The following is a 23,217-nucleotide window of genomic DNA, read 5'->3' as shown; positions in this document are numbered from 1 at the left end:
TTAGAGATCAAATTCACAATACTCTTCCTTCTACTTATAATGTTGAGCCTGTTGTGGTCTCCGAAGCATCCTTAGAACCAGGATCTGACTTGTGTCTAAATAGTTTCTGTCCTGTCCAACCCTCTGAATTAACTAAAATAATAGCTTCATCTAAACCATCCACCTGTATCTTAGACCCTCTCCCAACGAGCCTCTTTAAGGACATTTTCCCTTTAATTAATACATCACTACTAAATCTTATCAATATGTCTTTAGTGACAGGATATGTACCACAATCATTTAAAACTGCTGTAATCAAGCCTTTACTTAAAAAGCAATCTCTGGATCCAGAGGTGATAGCAAATTATAGACCTATATCTAATCTCCCGTTTATGTCCAAAATTCTGGAGAAAATAGTTTCAGCTCAGCTACATGCCCACCTGAGCAGAAATAATTTATTCGAAGAGTTTCAGTCAGGATTTAGAGCTCATCATAGCACTGAGACGGCATTGGTGAAAGTTACTAATGACCTTCTTATGGTCTCAGACAAAGGACTTCTGTCCGTACTTATCTTGCTTGATCTTAGTGCTGCATTTGATACAGTTGATCATAACATTCTGTTACAAAGACTAGAACAGGTGATTGGAATTACAGGTACAGCGTTAAGCTGGTTTAAATCATATTTATCTGATAGGCTTCAGTTCGTTCATGTAAATGACAAGTCCTCCTCACAAACTACAGTAAGTCATGGAGTTCCTCAAGGTTCTGTACTTGGACCAATACTCTTCACGCAATATATGCTCCCTTTAGGCAAAATTATTAGACAGCATGAAATAAACTTTCATTGTAATGCAGATGATATTCAGATATACTTATCCTTTAAACCATATGAAACAAACCAGCCCAATAGGCTACAAAATTGTCTCATAGACATAAAGACTTGGATGTCTAGAAATTTTCTCCTCTTAAAATCAGATAAGACTGAAGTAATTCTCATTGGATCTGAAAAACTCAGAGCTAAATTTTCCAGTTTTGTAATGAACCTGTATGGCATTACTTTAGCTTCCAGTGCTACAGTGAGAAACCTTGGAGTAATATTTGACTCGGACCTGTCCTTTGGCCCACATATTAAGCAGGTTACTAAAACAGCCTTCTTTTATTTACGCAGTATAGCCAAAATTAGGGACATTCTGTCTCAGAGTGATGCAGAAAAACTGGTTCACTCTTTTGTTACTTCGAGACTAGATTACTGTAACTCTCTATTACTGGGCTGTCCTAAATATGCCCTGAAAAGCCTTCAGCTGATCCAGAATTCTGCAGTCAGATTCCTGACCAGAACCAGCAGGAGAGATTATATTTCTCCAGTTTTAGCCTCTCTTCATTGGCTTCCTGTTGAATCTAGAATAGAATTTAAAATCCTTCTCCTTACATATAAAGCCCTCCACAGCCAGGCACCACTATATATCAAAGACCTCATAGTTCCTTATATACCAAGCAGAGTACTTCGTTCGCAGACTGCAGGCTTACTTGTGGTTCCTAGAGTCTCAAAGAGCCGAGCAGGAGGCAGAGCCTTTGGTTATCAGGCCCCTCTCTTATGGAATAAGCTCCCAGTTAGTGTTAGGGAAGCAGACACCCTCCCCACCTTTAAGACTAGGCTGAAGACTTATCTTTTTGATAAGTCCTATAGCTAGGGATGGTTAGCATCCCTTAGTTATGCTGCTATAGGTTTAGACTGCTGAGGGACATTTCCTGATACACTGGGCTTCTTTCTCTTTCTCTTTATCTCTCTCTTTTATCCCCCCCAATAACAGTGTTGCATCATTAACATGTATGTCTCCTGTCTCAGCAGGTCTCCCTGGCCGGGAGTAGCAGTTCCTGTTGTCTGTTGTCTTTCTGTCCTCTTCCCCCCACACAGCAGAGGCAGATGGCTGCCTGTCCTTGAGCCGGGTTCTGCCGGAGGTTTCCTTCCTGTTAAAAGGGAGTTTTTTCCTTCCCACTGTCGCCAGTGTGCTTGCTCAGGATGGGAGATGGAGTTGAACCCAACTCAATCTCTTGGTTTCCTTATATAGGTTATTGTGAATTGGCTTTCATTATGTTTTCTTCTCTGTCTGTAAAGTGTCTTGAAATGGCATTGCCGTGATTTGACGCTATATAAATAAAGTTGAATTGAAAGTTGAATTGAATTGGCTAGACTACCCATAACTATAAGAGCAATGAGCCTAACCTGGACAGTTGGGTCCCGTACATGCAGACTCCAACTCAGGAGATGCTCATATCCTAACTATAAGAATCATGGAAAAGGAAGGTTTTAAGCTCGATCTTAAAGGTGTGGAGGGAGTCTGCCTCCCAAACCCATGGTGGGAGCTGGTTCCATGATAGCTAAAGGCTCGTCCTCCTTAGTACTTTTTGAGACTCTGGGAACCACCAGTAAACCTGCAGTCTGAGAGCCAAGTGCTCTATTTGGAATATATGGAACTATAAGATCTTTTATGTACAATGGAGCTTGGTCATGGAGAGCTTTATATGTGAGGAGAAGAATTTTAAACTTTATCCTGGATTTAACAGGGAGCCAGTGTAGAGAGGCTAAAACTGGTGAAATATGATCTCTCCTGCTAGTCCTCATCAGAACCCTCTCTGCAGCATTTTGGATCAGCTGGAGACTTTTCAGGGCATATTTGGGACAACTCATGAATAAGGAATTGCAGTAATCCAGTCTGGAAGTAATAAAAGCATGGACTAATTTTTCTGCATCTTTCTGAGACAAGATGACCCTAATTTTTGCAATATTTTGCAGGTGGAAGAAGGCGGTTCTAGAAACCTGTTTTAAATGTGAGCTAAAAGACAAGTCCTGGTCAATAATGACTCCAAGGTTTCTCACAGTGGTACTGGAGGCCAGATTAATGCCATCCAGATTAATTACCTAACTGGATCATTTTGTTCTAAGTTTTTCAGGCCCGAAGATAATGACCTCTGTCTTGTCTGAGTTTAAAAGGAGAAAATTCAGTCATCCAGGTCTTGATGTCTGTGAGACATCTTTGTAATCTAAGAAACTGATTACAAAGTTGGAGTGAAGCTCGGATGGGTGTTTCCTGTCAAGTTAACACATAGTATTGGAGGAAATACTGCTGAAATAGACTTCTTAAATTTGTAAACACTGTCTGACAAACATCGATTATCATGAATTTTCTTTCTCAGCCCTTGTGTAGTCAAGTAAAGTAAACTCAAAAGTTATTTAAAAAATTATCAGACAGAACAGGGTTATGAGGAAAAACTGTTAGTTGATCACTTTTGATGCCGTATGTCAGAACAAGATCCAGAGCGTGATGATGAGAATGAGTCGGTCTGTGGACATTTTGCGAAAATCCGATTGAACTTAATATAGAGTTAAAGGCAATGGTTAAACTGTCATGTTCATCATCAACATGAATGTTAAAATCACCCAGAACAATAACTTTATCAGTATTCAGCACTAAGTCTGATAAGAGGTCTGAGAAGTCAGTTATAAACTGTGAGTAAGGTCCAGGTGGACTGACAGGGACTCTGCCAGACGTTTCCAGCAGACTTTCATGAGGGTTTGTGCCTGCCAGACCTGACCGGCTTCTTCCCCCACCATCTGACAGTAGTCAGGACCCGTACCCCCACCCGCAGGTGGAGGGAAACGACCCTTCCAACCACCAAGGTAAACCCCAACATGCAGGAACCAAGCCATGGGCTAATAAGAATCCCCAAACGTGCTTGGCACCTCTCACCATGAGCAACTCCACAGTGGAAGAAGATCCAGCCCCTCTTGAGGGTACTGGTTCCAGAGCCCAAGCCATGCATTGAGGTGAGTCTGACTATATCTAGCTAGAACCGCTCAACCTTGCGCACAAGCTCAGGCTCCTTCTCCGCCAGAGAGGTGACATTCCATGTTCCTAGAGCCGTAGGTAGGGTCCAAAGAGTGGACACATTTTAGAATTCCAGAAACAGATTTATTTGTTCTTTCAGGGTTTCTGATGATCTCCTAGAGCAGATAAGGCAGGTTGGCAGGCTGGCAGGCAGAAAAACAGGCAGGATCTCTGGCAAGGAGAAATACTGGGCAGGTTACAAAACTGAGAATTTACACTTGGGTAAACTATCATGCTGTTACTGCAAGGCAATCAACAATCTAGCAACGATCAGCACGCTGGACTGGTCTTAAATACATGGGACGTTGATTGCCAGATGCCGATCAGGTGCTCCTCCACTTGCCAGAAGCTGACCATGCCCACCAGGAAACAGGAATCACCACAAGAACCCACTGTGTGAACTTCTAGACCTTGACCCAGCCTTGCTTGTGGTCTCATTTGTGATCAAGTAACCCCAAATTCAGCCTCTGGTTTTACAAAGGCCTTGTCTGGTGCCCTCTGCTGGTTATTGTTTGGTGTCGTTGAATTAGTAACGTCATCATTCATGTTTACGTCCCTCATGCTGTGTGCTCTATGTTGTAATGTTTGGTTAGAGAAGAGTATCTTGTCAGTCTTACGTTTGATGGACAGACAGAAAGACTTACTCAACTGTGAAGCATTATCCGCCAAATTTAGTATAGAATTTATTGTTGCTCTGAGTGAAATGGAGTGAACTTTTAATTACATTTATTGGATTTTTTTTTTTTTTTATTACACCTCTTCAGTTTTAACTGCAAACACAAAGTGCACCTTGTTTCCTGGGAACTGCCAAAGTGCCAGCCAGTGGGAGGAGGTCAGAAGAGAGAGTTGCTTTGCTGGCCCGGGTTGTCGACAGGCTGTATTGCAGTGGGGCTGGTGGCCCTTGGGCTACTGCTACACCTTAGGGGTGAGTCAGGCAGGCTCCTTGTGGCTGGATGGAGGTCACAACTGCAGCGCCCAGCCTCATGGGAGCTGGGGGGAATGTTGGTGGGCCATAGGGGTCTGGTGGCTGGTTACATCAGCAGAGAAGATTTGTTTTGTCATGTATGTCTATATGTCATACCCGTATGTGGTATGTCAGCCCTCATACTCAACTCTGCTGCTATATAAATATGCCTCCATTTGAAAGGTAAATAGACAGACTTTCCAGCAGTAGAAGATTTATTACCAAGAAGCTTTGTTACAAGAGAAAGTCCACCAAACATTCATTTCCATCACTTAATGTTTAGCTATTGTGTTTTAAGCTGTTGTCCAGGTTTCATCGCAGGGGCTGGCTGGACCCGCACCCTGCAAAAGCCCACATGATGCCACCTCTGACTGGGTTCACCTCCTGCAGGAAGGGAACTTCTGAGGCAGCCGAGGACATTTAGAGATAATAACACAAACTAAGATAAAAAACTAAACTTAACTGAATATACAAGAAACAAGACATAAAGCTAAAAGCAAAACAAAAGCTAGAAGAAGAAAATTAAAGCAAAATGAACCAAAAAAAACAGAATTTTTTTCAAATTAAAACCAGACATAACCCAGCAGATCATTACAAACAGCTATCAGCTCACGTTTAACACAAAGACTTCATACATGTTGAGTGACATGCCGAACAGTAACGTATGTTTAATGTTTGTTTCATGCAGTTATTGAAGTTTAAATTCAGCATTGTGTGTTCTAAGTAGATCCTGTTATAATGTTCATACTAGCAGAGGCTGTCACCACTGCAGATATTACAATGTTTCAAATACACTTCTTGTCAAAAGTTTGGACACACTTTTCTATTGGATTTAAAGGAAAAAGTGTGTTTCTTTTGACTAGTAGTGTATAATGCATAAAAAGGCTATATCTGGATTAATTTATAATCATGCTTTTGTCAGTTATCAGGAACTCACAAAGACTCAGAACCTGGGAGGTTTTCCAGAAACTCCCGGATCTCTCTGCACATTCTGTCCCTGCCTCGATCTATCTTCTTCTTCAGCATGTTGATGCTGTTCTGCTGGAAGAAGGATGGATGAGGAATCTCTGCTGCCTTCATGTGGTACTCAATCGACCTCTGATACTCCCTTCTATCATAGAATAAGTATTTTGCGTATCTTATTATAGAGTATCTGCTTGTCTGCAGGTTCCAGATCTCTCTCCATCATCTCTTGATACATCTGCTCTGCTCTCTCCAGGCCCTGACCAGACTTAGCATACATGTTTGCGAGATCAACCTCCTTCATGAGAGAGGAATGAGGATAAAGAGAGATCACCTCCTCATGCAGACTGATGGCTCTGCTGATCATGCTTTTAGCAGGGCGACTTTCCTTTAAAAGAATTATCTTCCAACTGTAGCAGAGAGCGGCACATCTCTTCAGGTACCTCACATCTGGATTCTTCTTCAGGGCCTTTTCTGCCAGATCAATGGCTTCATCGTAGCATTTGAGCTCCCTGTAAACCCTCATCAGTGTTTTGATGCCGCTGTAGCTGCTGACAGGATTCATTAAGATCTTTTCTTCCAGCTCATGTGCTTCATCTTGGACTTGCTCTCCTCTCTTGGCTCTCAGCAGCAGGTCGACAGCAGCAAGGTACCGGTTGTCTGGATCCTCCTCTCGGGCCATTCTCATTTCCTCCAACATGTCAGCATCCTGGTCGGTGTTTTCGTACTTGAATCGAGTCACCAACGCCAGCAGGCGGCTGGTCTGCCATGGCACCATGTCTGGCTTCATCCATCATTTTGGACCTGCTGGTGTCCAGGTTCCAGGTGAAGTGGCACTGCAGGGACTCCAGTCTGGACGGACTCTGAGCAGCACTGGATACCATTTAAAAAGATAAAGGTTAACCATATGCGCTTGATTTCCTTTTAACCTAATAGCTACAAAATATAATTAGACATTCTGTCATGTTTTGGGTTCATTATTGAGAAATACGTCTTTACTACAATCACACCTCAAACAGCCATAATGACGGCTGGGTTTCCAGGAAATGTTGCTTTAGTGGACAAAAATGCCCAAATGATGCAGAATTAGGGTTATGGCTCCAGATCTGGTCCAAGACCAGTAACACCAGTGTCACAAAGTTCCACCATAGAACAGACATGAGAAGATAAAATCACCATCATGATGTCAAAGAAGAAAGAAAAGAGCGATGTGTGTAATATCTCAGCACGTTTGTCTGACAAAATCGAACTTGCAGCGTTAAAATGTCCGAGGGGTTGAAAGGAACTGGAAGAAACCGGTTTAAGTTGGGAGACGTGGAAGGAGGGATGAACCCGCATGGAACTGGGGAGCTTAAGTTGAACCACAGTAGGGTTGATGATCCGTTGGATCTCAAAGGGGCCCAAGTAACGAGGAGTCAGCTTCCTGGCATCGGTCCGCAAAGGAATGTTCCTGGATGAAAGCCAAACCTTCTGACCTGGGGTGTAACCGGGCGCAGGAGTCCGATGACGATTGACTTGGCGCCGGTTCCGTTCCCCCGTTCGGAGAAGCGCAGCCCGAACGTTCCGCCAAACCCGTTGACAGCGGCGGATGTGAAGCTGGATGGAAGGCACAGAAACCTCATCCTCCTGGGCAGGAAACAGTGGTTGCTGGTACCCTAGAGAGCACTCAAAAGGGGACAATCCAGAGGCTGATATCGACCTCTAATACTCCCTTCTATCATTGAATAAGTATTTTGCGTAGCAGTTATAGAGTATCTGCTTGTCTGCAGGTTCCAGATCTCTCTCCATCATCTCTTGATACATCTGCTCTGCTCTCTCCAGGCCCTGACCAGACTTAGCATACACGTTAGCAAGAGCAACCTCCTTCAGAAGACAAGAATGAGGGTAAAGAGAGATCACCTCCTCATGCAGACTGATGGCTCTGCTGATCATGCTTTGAGCAGGGCGACTTTCCTTAAAAAGAATTATCTTCCATTTATAGCAGAGAGCGGCACATCTTTTCAGGTACCTCACATCTGGATTCTTCTTCAGGGCCTTTTCTGCCAGATCAACAGCTTCATCGTAGCATTCAAGCTCCCTGTAAACCCTCATCAGTGTTTTGATGCCGCTGTAGCTGCTGACAGGATTCATTAAGATCTTTTCTTCCAGCTCATGTGCTTCATCTTGGACTTGCTCTCCTCTCTTGGCTCTCAGCAGCAGGTCGACAGCAGCAAGGTACCGGTTGTCTGGATCCTCCTCTCGGGCCATTCTCATTTCCTCCAACACGTCAGCATCCTGGTCGGTGTTTTCGTACTTGAATCGAGTCACCAACGCCAGCAGGCGGCTGGTCTGCCATGGCACCATGTCTGGCTTCATCCTGACGGCTCTCTGGAAGTAATCTGCAGCCTGCAGCTTCTTGTCTTTGTTAAACTTCATCAGGGTCCAGGCCTTCTCAGCACAGACCTCTGGGTGGAGCTCATCCTGGATTGGAGGTGGAGACTGCTCCATCAGGGTGTCCAGCTTTGATAGGTAAGCTTGGCTCTCGGTGTCTTCACCCAGATGGTGGTGCAGCCATGCCAGGTTCCCGTAGTTCACCAGCAAGCAGGGAGCCTCATCTGCATCTCCCAGCTGGTGGAAGGTCTCCGTGGCCCTGCTGAAGAAGTCCCGGGCCTCTTCCATGAAGCCCAGATGGTAATGGATGAAGCCCTGCAGGTTGTAAATGTGACCCAGCCAGACGTTTCCCTCATCAGTACCGATGTCCACCAGTTCGTCTCTGACACGGATCATTTTGGACTTGGTGGCCTCCAGATTCCAGGTGAAGTGGCACTGCAGGGACTCCAGTCTGGATGGACTCTGAGCAGCACTGGAAACCATTTAAAAAGACAAAGGTTAACCGTCAGACGGTTGATATAATCTGCTGATACTTTCAGAACAAACGAGGAAGGATCATACAAATTCAACCCAAAATCCTTCATAGAACACATTACAGAGGACAAAGGATGTTAAAGGTTGGTGCCCAGCTGGGGTCTGATTGTGTGGGGAGCCCCAGGTGGGCCGTGTGTTAGTGGGACTTCCAGGTGGGTGCATGATTGTTCTGTGTGGGTGTGTGAATGTGTTTGGAGGGGTTTGTTGTGTGGTCTGTCTTCTTCTGGCCCATCTGGGCTGTCCTTGAAGGGGGACGGTGAGGAGAGCGCCTTCATGCTCCTGCGATGTGCCCCCATGGGGCTCATTATGAGCTTCCTTTGCTCTGGACTTGGCGGGTATGAGGATTTCCCTGCTTTGGCTCTTCTAGACTCTGTTGGCCTGCTGGACTCTTCGGTGTCGGGCCCCTCCATGCCTTCCTCTGTTTCTGGAGTGGGCGTGGGCACCGCTCCCTCACGATCACATATTTCAGCTGTGTTGTATTTTTACACCAAAGACTGTATATAAGAGATGGGCGGAGCCTCCGTGACGTCACCGTAGGTTTCTGAAGAGCTGAATTGAAGCTCGGTGGGCAGTTCCTACCATCACCATCTTGGCAGGAGCATGCGTGTCGTCTCGCCCGGAAAATACAAATATGGACAAAGAGGTGGAGCTGAGAGGGGGGCTGTGAGCGTCATGGTGGATGATTGACATCGAGAGAACTCTGAGCTTTCTGTAGCCATGAGCTAACCGCGCTAACCTGAAGATAACAGGCGCTAACCAGCTAACTGAGGTAAGCGGGCTAAAGCTCAGTCACGTTGTTAACCGGCTAAAAACCGCGGTTGTTCTACGTTCTTCTGACTTGAAGCCGGAGATCGGGTACCTGTCAATCAAAAGGACACGCCCCTGAATATGCAGAATTTAAAGTTTAAATTACTTTTAAACGGGCGGGTTAGAAAAAAATTCACTCCCCCTACAGTTGTCATGAAGGTAAACCTGACCTATTAAACCGAAAATGGATTTTCGAACCAGCTGGAAAACATGTTTATTTCTGCTGTAAACATGTTTATTTCTGCTGTAAACATGTTTATTTCTGCTGTTGGTCTTTTTAACATGGGAGTCTATGGGGATTTGCTCTGTTTTGCAGCCCCTAGTGGAAGAAGGGGGAACTGCAGTTTTATGCACTTCTGCATAGACTTCACTTTTTTTTTTAAATTTTATTTTTGTCTTGTCCAGCATTTAAGCAAGCAGACTGATGTTCTTGATGCTGTGTTCTGCTGAGCAAATTTATTTTGCCAAGGGGAACTTTTATAGATGTAATGATCCCCTTGTATTTCTTGATTCTTATTTTATTTTCCTATTTGTTTTGGATAATAGTTTGTATTACAGAGTTTATGCTGCTGGACCTGACCGGAAAGGATAGAAAAGGGGCTGAAAGAGAACAGAAAAGAGAACATAGAAAACAAAAGAAAGAGATCAATGTATACACGTATGTGCACATACATACCCACCTACATATATATGTATATACACTCGCACACACACACATATATATCCATCCATCCATCCATCCATCTTCTGCCACTTATCCGGGGTCGGGTGGCAGGGGGCAGCAGCCTAAGCAGGGAAGCCCAGACTTCCCTCTCCCCAGCCACATTTGCCAACTCTGCGGGGGGGATCCCGAGGCGTTCCCAGGCCAGCCGAGAGATATAATCCCTCCAGCGTGTCCTGGGTCTTCCCCGGGGTCTCCTCCCAGAGGGACGTGCCTGGAACACCTCACCAGGGAGGTCCAGGAGGCATCCTGACCAGATGCCCGAGCCACCTCAACTGGTTCCTCTCGATGCGGAGGAGCAGCGGCTCTACTCTGAGCCCCTCCCGGATGACCAAGCTCCTCACCCTATCTCTAAGGGTGAGCCCGGCCACCCTGCGGAGGAAACTCATTTCAGCCGCCTGTATACGAGATCTGGTTCTTTCGGTCACGACCCACAGCTCATGACCATAGGTGAGGGTAGGAACGTAGATCGACTGGTAAATCGAGAGCTTCGCCTTCTGGCTCAGCTCCTTCTTCACCAGGACAGACCGGCGCAGAGTCCACATTACTGCCCCACTGATCCGTCTGTCCATCTCGCGCTCCATCCTTCCCTCACTCGTGAACAAGACCCCGAGATATTTAAACTCCTCCACTTGAGGCAGGACCTGACTCCCGACCCGGAGAGGGCAATCCACCCTATTCCGGCTTAGGACCATGGTCTCAGATTTGGAGGTGCTTATTCTCATCCCAGCCGCTTCACACTCGGCCGCGAATCGCTCAAGCGAGAACTGGAGATCACGACCAGATGAAGCCAACAGGACCACGTCATCCGCAAAAAGCAGGGACCCAATCCTGAGGCCACCAAGTCGGATCCCCTCAACACCTCGGCTGCGCCTAGAAATTCTGTCCATATATGTTATGAACAGAATCGGTGATAAAGGGCAGCCTTGGCGGAGTCCAACCCTCACCGGAAACGAATCCGACTTACTACCGGCAATGCGGACCAAGCTCTGACACCTGTCGTACAAGGACCAGACAGCTCGCACAAGGGGGTCCGGTACCCCATACTCCCGGAGTACCCCCCACAGGAGTCCCCGGGGGACATGGTCGAATGCCTTCTCCAGGTCCACAAAACACATGTAGACTGGTTGGGCAAACTCCCATGGCCCCTCCAGGACCCCAAAGAGGGTATAGAGCTGGTCCACTGTTCAGCGACCAGGACGAAAACCACACTGCTCCTCCTCAATCCGGGATTCGACTATCCGGCGGACCCTCCTCTCCAGGACCCCTGAATAGATCTTACCAGGGAGGCTGAGGAGTGTGATTCTCCTGTAATTGGAACACACCCTCCGGTCCCCCTTCTTAAAAAGGGGGACCACCACCCCAGTCTGCCAATCCAGCGGTACTGCCCCTGATGTCCACGCAATGCTGCAGAGGCGTGTCAGCCAGGACAGCCCCACAGCATCCAGAGCCTTAAGGAACTCCGGGCGGATCTCATCCACCCCCAGGGCCTTGCCACCAAGGAGCTTTTTGACCACCTCAGCGACTTCAGCCCCAGAGATAGGAGAGTCCACCCCTGAGTCCGCCAGCTCTGCTTCCTCATCGGAAGACGTGTTGGTAGGATTGAGGAGGTCTTCGAAGTATTCCTTCCACCGACCCACTACGTCCCGAGTTGAGGTCGGCAGCACCCCATCTCCACTGTACACAGTATTGATGGAGCACTGCTTCCCCCTCCTGAGCCGCCGGATGGTGGACCAGAATCTCCTCGAAGCCGTCCGGAAGTCTTTTTCCACGGCCTCGCCGAACTCCTCCCATTCCCGAGTTTTTGCCTCGGCAACACCCGAAGCCGCATGCCGCTTAGCCCGCCGGTACCCATCAGCTGCCTCCAGAGTCCTACAGGCCAAGAAGGCCCGATAGGACTCCTTCTTCAGCTTGGCGGCATCCCTCACTGTTGGTGTCCACCAACGAGTCCTGGGATTACCGCCACGACAGGCACCAACGACCTTACAGCCACAGCTCCGGCCAGCCGCTTCAGCAATAGAGGCACGGAACACAGCCCATTCGGACTCAATGTCCCCCGCCTCACTCGGGACATGGTTGAAGCTCTGCTGAAGGTGGGAGTTGAAGCTCGCTCTGACGGGGGACTCAGCCAGACTTTCCCAGCAGACCCTCACAACACGTTTGGGTCTGCCAGATCTGACCGGCCTCCTCCCCCATCACCTGAGCCAACTCACCACCAGGTGGTGATCAGTTGACAGCTCCGCCCCCCTCTTCACCCGAGTGTCCAAGGCATGTGGCCGCAGGTCCGACGATACGACTACAAAATCAATCATCGAACTGCGGCCCAGGGAGTCCTGATGCCAGGTGTACATATGGACACTCTTATGTTGGAACATGGTGTTTGTTATGGACAATCCATGACGAGCACAGAAGTCCAATAACAAAACACCATTTGGGTTCAGAAGGGGGGGACCATGCCTCCCAATCACTCCCCTCCAGGTCTCACTGTCATTGCCCACGTGAGCATTGAAGTCCCCCAGCAGAACAATGGAGTCCCCAGAAGGAGCACCCTCCAGCACTCCCTCCAAGGACCCCAGAAAGGGTGGGTACTCTGAACTGCTGTTCGGCGCAAAAGCACAGACAACAGTCAGGACCCGTCCCCCCACCCGGAGGCGGAGGGAAACTACCCTTTCATCCACCGGGGTAAACCCCAACGTGCAGGCACCAAGCTGGGGGCTGATGAGAATGCCCACAACTGCTCGGCGCCTCCCACCATGAGCAACTCCAGAGTGGAAGAAAGTCCAGCCCCTCTCGAGGGTACTGGTTCCAGAGCCCAAGCCATGCGTCGAGGTGAGTCCAACTATATCTAGCTGGAACCGCTCAACCTTGCGCACAAGCTCAGGCTCCTTCCCCATCAGAGAGGTGACGTTCCAAGTCCCTACAGCCAGTTTCTGCAGCCGGGGATCGGACCGCCAGGGTCCCCGCCTCTTGCTGCCGCCCAGCTCACACTGCACCCGACCCGTACGGCTCCTCCCGCAGATGGTGAGCCCACGGGAGGTGGGGCCCATGTAACCCTTTCGGGCTGAGCCCGACCGGGCCCCAAGGGCGAAGGCCCGGCCACCAGACGCTCGCTCTCGTACCCCACCTCCAGGCCTGGCTCCAGAAGGGGGTCCCGGTAACCCGCGTCCGGGCAAGGGAACATTCATGCCCAGGTTGGTCGTCATCGTAGAGGTCTATGAGCCGTGCTTGGTCTGGTCCCTCCCCTAGACACCTGTTTGCCATGGGTGACCCTACCAGGGGCATAAAGCCCCCGACAACATAGCTGCTAGGATCTTCGGGACGCACAAACCCCTCCACGAAGATAAGGTGACGGCTCAGGGAGGGGCACACACATATATATACACACCATCACAAGCCAACTCTAGATTCATGGTCCGTGTGGAGAACAGAACCGCTGACTGTCAGGAGGACCAGAAACTAACAAGTTAAATCAGAAAGACAGAAAGAGAGCTACCTGCTGCTAATGAATAAACTTGCTGGATGACTCGGTGACTGTGACACATGCAGAACATTCATGCAGAACATTCATGCAGAACATTCAGAGTGGAACGTGTGCAGAGAAGAGTGATCATGCCAATGTGACCCCGCCCACCCACGGCTAGAGGCAGGCCAGGAGAACCCAGAGACCCGGGTAATGGACAGTCACCCCCAAGCACAGACCCCAACCCCCCCCACTCCGGAGCCAGCCATGCATCCGCCCAGGAGGTGGCGAAGGAGGTCCCCAACCAGAGTCCCCCGCAGTCAGGGGGAACAGGCCCCAGCAGGCCCAGGACGGCAAGGGCTGACCCCGCCGGGCACCGGCCACCCAGGGCAGACAGAGTGCAGGCCCCAGGGCCCCTAGAGCCAGAGAGCAGCCCCCCGCCCCCGCAGGCAGAGGGCACAGCCCACACCGACAGAGGACCAGGATCCCCAGACCATCACCTAGCGGCAGCCAGGTCGCACCCCAGTGCACCAGCTGCGTTTCCCGGGTACAGGACAGCAACCCCCCCCACCACCAAACCACACACACATATACATGCATACCCTCCCTCCCCCAACATGCACTCCCCTCTCAACCCCCATCCACACACCCCTCCGCAATCCACACACATCCCCCATCACATACACACCCCCACCCCACCTCTACTCACTCACCCATACCAAGTCACACAAACCCCAACCCACCCCGCCCCCACACACGCTCACACCCCGCCACCCCATTACAAACAACCCACCCACCAACATACCCCTCCACACACACACACACACACACATCTACCCATCCGCACACATCCCTAACCCCTCACACCCCTACCCACCTATATCCCCAACCCTAATCCCCCCCCCCAGTCATCCCACCATCCATCTGTAACCCCATACACCCACTCCCACATATCCTCACCTCCCCCCTCCATCATGTCCCATAACTACCACCCATCACTCCCAGCGTCCCCCCCACCACCCCACAGATGCAGCCGACCCAGCACCCCCCCAGGGCCAGCGACAACCCTCCTACAGCCAGGCCAGCCTAGACTTAGGTCTAATGGATGGCACTCTTCCCCCACCCGTACCCCCCCCAAGTAAAGCCCCGAGAATAGGGGCATGAGAGGACCCTATCGCCCCTGCCTCCCCCCCGCTTATGAATGATTGTGAAGTGTGTATTAGTTGCGATTAAATTGAGGGCAGTGCCACGCGGTGTTGGGAGAGGGACCACCTAAGCAGCCCCGCCCACCATACACCGCATGCCCCCCCCCTAATCATGTGAGTCGTCAGTGTTTTGGTGTTTGGTGTCTAAGTGTAATTAAAACTGGGAGGTGAGCCGAGGCTGGGTGCAGCGATCAAGACCACCTTGATGGTCTTTCTCACCACCCAGCGCCACGTGCACACCTCCCAATACCCTGCCTGTGTGTGATGGGGAGCGGGGAGGAAGAGGGGTCGAGGGATTTAAGTCTGGAGGAAAGTGAGCTTTCCTCCAGAAGGTGAGCCGCCTGCGGCACTAGGCATGCCCCCCCTCACAGGGCCTCCCAAGGACCAGGACAAGCCGGGGACAGCCATCCCCCGTAACCAGAGCCTTCGGCGACTCTAACCAGAGAGTCATCACCGACCCAAGAGGGGACCAACTCACCACACGCAGAAGGGGGGGCATGAGGACAGAGAAGAGGAGGGGTGGCAGAAGGGGAATCCCAGACCGATTGTCCCCCGCCCCCTCACTCACAGAGGACACCCCCACCTGGGGACATGAAGCCCCCCCTTGTCCACATAGACTTCACTTTTAACCGCCAGAGGTTGCCTTTACATATTAGACAGGGCTCCACTGTATCTGCTTTTAAATCTTTCCTGAAGACCCATTTGTTTAAGCTGGCTTTTTCTGCACAATAAGTTGACTTTTTTTTTCATCTATTTCGATTGTTTTAATTTGATTGCTTATTTATTTTTTGTTTCCAGATGACTGTAAATTTTTTAAAGTTGTCCTATGTTATTTATTCTGGGTTTTTTTTTGTTTGCTTGTTTGTTTTTTAGCCCCTCACAATGTGACACTTTAGTCAATGTTGTTGTTTTTAAAGTGCATTATAAATAAAGTTGTATTGTATTGTTGCTGCTTGGGTTACACATACATGTTGACACCTGCATGCACGCTGCCGTGCTGCTCCTGCTTTCCGCTGGCTGTTTCTGACATGTGTGTCTCTCCACAGGTACTGTTGATGATTTTTTTTCTTATAATCTGATGCAGCAGCTGGATGTTCTTAATTTTCTTTTTTTTTTTTTTTTTTTACCCATTTTTTATGTACTATTTTCTTCTGGAGTTGATATTATTTATACTATTGTGAATACTGGTGTGATTACAGCAGTCGAGTCTGTTTTCCTTCTCATTCCTGTCCTGTTGTCTCTTGACCCCTCCCTTTAACCCTTCTGTTTCACTCTTTTTTTCCCTTTATTTCCCTTGTCAGGGTCAGCATTAATACATCAGAGCTAATTAGTAAGAATATAAATATAATCTTAATAAAAAGGGTCAAAGGCAACCACATGTATGAAATGCCTCCCTTGGTTGAGCAAATCTGTCCAGCACAATCTGGCAAACCGATCACGGTTCTGCAGGTCATGATGCTGGATGCAACAGAGCTGGAAAAAAAAACAAATAAAAAGAAGTAAAAAAAAAAAAACAAAAAAATGAACTAAATATGGAAGAAACAAGCTATAAAAATAAAAGATAAAGAAAGAACACAAGAGAAGCAAAATGAGCCCAACAAAACCAGAATATTTAATATCAGTTGATAAAAACGAGACATAAACCAGCAGATCATCAGAAAAACAGCAATTAACTCACGTTTAACATGAGACATTCATACATGTTGCGTAACTCGGAGAAGATAATGCATGTATGCTGTTCTATGGAAATGTACGACAGTTATTTCAGCTTAAAGCAGCTTCGTATGTTCCAACTAGTTTCATCTGTGTTGTACAACAGACACCATGCAGAGATTACAATACCGTGTGATTATATGAAGCAAAAAGGAAAAAGACGCTACAAATATATAAATTCAGTTCTAAACAGGTTAGTTGCTTTAACCCTTTGAGCGCCAAAGTTTTTATGGCGTACTGTAAATGAGAAAAAATGTTGAATATAAACCAGAGGTTACAATGGCAGAAAAATTATTCATCTAATTTCATACAGTGTTGGCAGCCATTTTGTCTCATCAAGCTGACTGATGCTCCTGTGATGAACTTCCTCAATACTCAAATCCACCCAGCAGCATCTTCATGGATATTTATAGCTTCATCTGGACCTCAACTGCCTCCACAAATGTTTCAGAGCTACGTTTTCCATCCCTGCTGCCTCGATCACTGACCTCTGTGAAGTAAATCCTCACCTGGCATGAGAAGATTCAGGTATGTTGTTATGGATGGATGCACCGTCATTTCAAACTGAAGCATCACTTTTACTGTTGCTAGATGACCGATCGTCCTCCTCATGAGGCAAATATTCCCTCCAGAGTCAGAGATGCCGATAGCAGAGGAAGTGAAAAAGCGTTCCGATATGTTGCTTGAATAATCGCCCCACCGTCCCCTCCCTTTGTCAATCAACTGACCCTTCACTAAGCCCCGCCCCCCCGTGGTTACTGTTGCTATGCCTGGCAAGGTTTCTTTTTCCATTTTCCCTGGAAAACACGTAGATTTTTCAGCCACTTGGGTTAAAGGTATTCTATATAAATCTTTTGGTATTTCTGGAGTAATAGTTGGTAAAAATCAGAGAGAAGTGGACAGAAAGAACGGCAAGATGCTCGTGAGAAATACATTCATAACATCGTGTGTCGGTGGTGCAACGCTGATGAAGAAGACGTTAGAATGGAGACGAAGGCTCACCGTTCATTTAGCAGACCCACCCCCACATCTTTACTGTTCATGTACAGAACAAACTTATAAAGGAACAACAATGTTTTTGCATTGCAGGTAAACATATTGTTTTATTTTAAGCTAACTCTAATGTTCGACTCCCTGTAGATGTCGTATCTGTTACGTTTTAGCCTGTCGCTAAATGTTTGGCTACAGCCTGATTTACTGGTGTTTATCTGATTTATTTGTTTCGCCTGAAGTACTAAACAATTTCCTTACTCACTGTTAAAGTGCTAGTTACTTTTAGTTAATATTCTACAAGCCTTGTTGCTAACAGCTATATGCTAGCTGGAGTTAGCACCTTGCCTTGGGACAAACATAGTTTTTGTTTTCTGTGATTGATTCAGCCGCAAGTGATGTCTTCCTCACTGTTTCATCCATAATTAGCATCTGTCCAGCTGTGTTTTGGCTTTTGGGAAGGTTAAAAATGCAGCATTATCACCCTCACCCCAGCGCCGTACACGCATCGCTTTGGCAAGAGAAAGCTTGCCAGACCATGGCCAATCATACGGTTGCTAACTTATGATTGGTCAGTGGTGGTTGTAGCCTCTTCCATGTTTAAGATGTCGTCTAGCTATTTGGGGTTAGGAGGAACGAATAATTACAGTTTATATGATTTACGTTTATACATTTTGTTCTGTTTATACGTGTTTTATTATATATGATGTAGATATAGATATAATTTAAAATGTAAAAACAACAGCTCATCTGACACCACAAAGCCTAAAGGTTCAACAGAATTTAGTGTTATGGTACAGACAACCAGATATGTGATCTCCTCGTCTGAAGACACGAAGACTCAGGAGGTTTTGGCGGGACTTAGTGAAGGGTCTGACATGTCTGCCATCTAGTGGTGGAAAAAGGTAACAGGGTTAAGCGCTCATTCTGGAGATGTGGATGGGTGTTTGTGGCAATTTTGCGGCTTGGCACTAAGAGGGTTAAAAGCAAGTTAATGTTGGATCAAAATTTCACCATGATGCTGATTTACGTTTGTCTATATATGAACCTAAAATTTTAGTTTTACAGTCTGTTATCAGGAAGTCACACAGACTCAGAACCTGGAAGGTTTTCCAGAAACTCCCGGATCTCTCTGCACATTCTGTCCCTGCCTCGATCTCTGATCTTCTTCAGCGTGTTGATGCTGTTCTCCTGGTAAAAGGACTGAAGAGGAATATCTGCTGCCTTCATGTGGTACTTAATTGATTTCTGATACTCCCTTCTGTCAAAGTTCAAGTATTTTGCGTAGGAATTATAGAGCATCTGCTTGTCTGCAGGTTCCAGATCTCTCTCCATCATCTCCTGATACACCTGCTCTGCTCTCATCAGACCCTGACCAGACTTAGCATACATGTTTGCGAGATCAACCTCCTTCCGTAGACAAGAATGAGGATAAAGAGAGATCACCTCCTCATGCAGACTGATGGCTCTGCTGATCATGCTTTGACCAGGGCGACTTTCCCTGAAAAAAGTTATCCTCCACCTGTAGCAGAGAGCGGCACATCTCTTCAGGTATCGCACATCTGGATGCTTCTTCAGGGCCTTTTCTGCCAGATCAACAGCTTCATCGTAGCATTCGAGATCCCTGTAAACCCTCATCAGTGTTTTGATGCCGCTGTAGCTGCTGACAGGATTCATTAAGATCTTTTCTTCCAGCTCATGTGCTTCATCTTGGACTTGCTCTCCTCTCTTGGCTCTCAACAGCAGGTCGACAGCAGCAAGGTACCGGTTGTCTGGATCCTCCTCTCGGGCCATTCTCATTTCCTCCAACATGTCAGCATCCTGGTCGGTGTTGTGTTTATAAGCACCCACCAACGCCAGCAGGCGGCTGGTCTGCCATGGCACCATGTCTGGCTTCATCCTGACGGCTCTCTGGAAGTAATCTGCAGCCTGCAGCTTCTTGTCTTTGTTAAACTTCATCAGGGTCCAGGCCTTCTCAGCACAGACCTCTGGGTGGAGCTCATCCTGGATTGGAGGTGGAGACTGCTCCATCAGGGTGTCCAGCTTTGATAGGTAAGCTTGGCTCTCGGTGTCTTCACCCAGATGGTGGTGCAGCCATGCCAGGTTCCCGTAGTTCACCAGCAAGCAGGGAGCCTCATCTGCATCTCCCAGCTGGTGGAAGGTCTCCGTGGCCCTGCTGAAGAAGTCCCGGGCCTCTTCCATGAAGCCCAGATGGTAATGGATGAAGCCCTGCAGGTTGTAAATGTGACCCAGCCAGACGTTTCCCTCATCAGTACCGATGTCCACCAGTTCGTCTCTGACACGGATCAGTTTGGACCTGCTGGCGTCCAGATTCCAGGTGAAGTGGCACTGCAGGGACTCCAGTCTGGACGGACTCTGAGCAGCACTGGAAACCATTTAAAAAGACAAAGGTCAAACGCCTGATTTTCTTTAAGCTAATAGCTACTGCACAATATAGTTTGACATTCTGGGGACCACAAAGCAGTTGTGCTTTGGGCACCCAAATAGTTAGCAGCGGCCCTGGAACCAAGCAATGATCTCTGTCAGAAACACAAACAGATCATTATCAGTCTTAAACTTAATCTGTGAAAGCGTCCGAAGTTATATCTCATAAAGAGAACTGAAAAGACAACAAGAAGACACAAAAAGAAAGAGGGAGAGAGGTAAGATATAAGGGGCATTCCAGAACTGGGGACAATTTGGGTATAAAAAGTCTTTATTTTATGAGTTTTTAAAACGTTATAATGAACAAACAAAAAATGTATTCATCCAGCTCAAGTATTAAAAGTATAAATTTTGGGATAGTTCATTTGTTGTGTGCCATGATTATTCGTAAAAAAAAAATCCTTCACTATAAAAAAAAAAACATTTAATTTCAGAAAAAAACATGAGTTTAATCAAATTAAGGAACTTTTAAAAGTTTGCTTTTCAATAAATGTATGCTCATTTATTTTCCAGTAGCCTAAAAATAATTTCCAGTAGCATATTTTCTCAAGTTCATTATGAATACAATCATTGAAACTGAAGCAGTGCAGGTTAAAGCTGAATTAGTTTAGAAATCCATTTAAGATTATTTAAACAAAAATTAGACAGAGTTGAAATTATAGAAACAGTTGAAAATCAGTGCTAATGTTAGCTTTTATTCAGCAAAATATGCTAGCTGTGAAATGTAATGTTAGTGTTTACACAGAGTTATTTATGTTAATTAAAGAAAAATAGCAGTTTGTCTTATCCTTACAGTATGAGTAACAGGGTTGCAGTGACACACTCAGTCAAGGCTGCAAATAAAACTGGAGAAAATATTTAAATATTTAAAACATTTAAGAGAAACCTCAGCCTGGGTCTGCCTGTCAGCGTAAACCTCCATGAGTCATTGTGACGCATTGTTTTGATTGTTCTTCTGCTCATCTGAATAAGTTTCAGGAACAGCATTGCATGCATGTTGTAGGACACAATTTTTGGCATTTTAGGCATTACTGTTATTATTATCAAATTAACTGTTTCATTTATAAAGTATCATACAGAAGATGTATTAAAAATGTATTTCAGTGATTCTTCCCTATTTGTCAAGCAAGCTTGTTATCTAAAGCACAGAGAAAAAGAGAAATATGTCATTTTGGGGGTTCAGTCAGATATTTATGGCAGTTTTAATAATATTTTGGAACATATTTTCCAAACAACTACAATTCCATGTTTTCTCAAACAATGTACATATTAGTGACCAGCATGGATTACTTGAAATGTTACGGTTGGGACTGAAAATGTCCTCCAGTCCTGGAATGTACCACAACACTAAAGATCTCATATAAAGATGAATCAACGAACTGAAAGGAAAAAGGAAGGAAATAAAGAATAAAAGTAAACAGTAAAAAAGTAAACTGGTTGATGAAATGGGAATAAATTAAAATTGTGATTAAACATTCTACTAACCTCATCTTCCAGTCGTTTTCTTTAAGTATGTTTGTTTCGTAGCTCTTCAAACCAGCAGCTTCAACACTGTGCGGTTGTCTGAGCTCAGCTGCTCTTTTATAGGCGGAGCTTTGACGCACGAAGGAAGAGGAGAAGCGAGTTCGCTTCACGGGGAGCAGGCTCGTCCGAACGAGTTGAAAGGAGAAAATTAGATAAATGTGTATATATATATATATATATATATATATATATATATATATATATATATATATATATATATAGAGAGAGAGAGAGAGAGAGAGAGAGAGAGAGAGAGAGAGACACATATAAATAAATAATAAAACATATATAAGCATAAAATGGAAGAAAATGGCTGTTTAAAGACCGTAACCCCGCGCGCAGATTCGCGCGGCCAAGCAAAGCGAAACCTTAAGCGAACTTAAGCTTTCGTTTCTGACGAAATGGAAACTGAGCAAAGAAACGGAAGAAGGACTGGGCTGTTTATTTCAGAATTACAATAAAACATTATACCACGAGGGAATATTCAAACTCTTACTGGGATTAAAACAAAAATCTAATCCTTTAAACAGTTTACAGCAGTTTTAACCTTTCTTCAACACTATACCTCAGAATAATTTATCAGCCAACAACTAGACTAATCCCTATACCAGGGGGAACATAATACATTATCATTCAGAAGCCAAATTTACTGCAATCTGATCTCCAGTGGATCTGACCAGTAAAATAATACTATGATGGCCTACAAACAAGAAAAACTCCATATTTTCTCATTTTTTCAGTCCAAAAAATGTACAATTTTAAGATGTTCATTTTTTAAAAATATTATTTTAGAAAATAACATTTATGAAGAAAATAAGATAAGTTTTAGCACTACTCCACGTAATTTATAAATTTAAGTAATTTAATATATTTAAATATTTTATTTATTTGATATATTTATTACAGTCTACTTATATTAAATATAAATGTAATATTTCTATTACATTTGTATAAATGCATTAAGTATTTTGTTCATTTAAAATGTTTCTATAAACTAAGCTTTATTATTTTTATATATGAGATGTATCATATAATTACATTTCTATTTGATATATTTTTCTATATAAACCTTTTTCAACTTTTATTTTTATTTTATGTACATGTTTTGATTAGTTTTACATTAGTTTTCACATTCATTACAGCTTTCAGATCCACATGGATCCATAAAATCGCCAAATATTTAATGCCAGGTACAAGGAAGTGAAAAAAAAAATCAGATTTCTCATGAAGATTAACATGAATAACTAACTTCCAGATTCAGCCGTTATTTTAAATGTACATATATGTGTACATTTACACGTGTGACCACCTGACTAACCTCATAATAAACTGAAGTTAAGTTATAAAAACAGAAAAGATAAAACAAGTCAAGCCTTTTTGGTACTGGGATTCTGCAAGTCCTCATTTTGAGAAACTCTTCAGCTGTCGTCCACCAAGTGCACAGCCTGCAGGAGGGCAGGATCTCCAACAGGTTTCTCATGGAGCTCATCAGGAGTCTGATGCCAGCTTTTCAGTGCCTGAGTGTTGGCCCTCCTGGATCAACTTCTGGTTGGCTCCCATTGTGACTCCACGGCCTTCTCATCCATCTTTTCTCTGTTGATGGGAACCTTCAATATCCTGAAAACCATGACTGGATCAGAGCTCCTCTTTCCTCG

At 45.7% G+C, this 23,217-nt stretch overlaps 2 protein-coding genes across 2 annotated transcripts; both read right to left on the bottom strand.

The window, feature by feature from the left end:
• Positions 1-5,763: 5,763 nt before the first annotated feature.
• Positions 5,764-9,107, bottom strand: LOC306759495 (uncharacterized protein; the record flags this gene model as incomplete). The annotated part of the gene is given in 5 exon segments (XM_079245164.1): positions 5,764-5,970; positions 5,972-6,556; positions 7,269-7,448; positions 7,531-8,635; positions 8,926-9,107. Coding segments are annotated over 5 exon segments (2,259 nt in total).
• Positions 9,108-17,372: 8,265 nt separating this feature from the next.
• On the bottom strand, positions 17,373-21,584 carry LOC306759656 (interferon-induced protein with tetratricopeptide repeats 1-like). Its single transcript, XM_079245356.1, has 2 exons — positions 21,524-21,584; positions 17,373-19,979 (listed from the first exon to the last, which is right to left on the bottom strand). The coding sequence occupies exons 1-2, from the start codon at positions 21,526-21,528 to the stop codon at positions 18,677-18,679; spliced, it is 1,308 nt and encodes a 435-aa protein (XP_079101482.1). The 5' UTR covers positions 21,529-21,584; the 3' UTR covers positions 17,373-18,676.
• Between the last annotated feature and the right edge of the window lie 1,633 nt (positions 21,585-23,217).

The sequence above is a fragment of the Telmatherina bonti genome (assembly GCF_933228915.1).
Source record: "Telmatherina bonti genome assembly, chromosome: 8".
Taxonomy (NCBI): domain Eukaryota; kingdom Metazoa; phylum Chordata; class Actinopteri; order Atheriniformes; family Telmatherinidae; genus Telmatherina; species Telmatherina bonti.
This window is presented reverse-complemented; position numbering and strand designations above follow the sequence as displayed.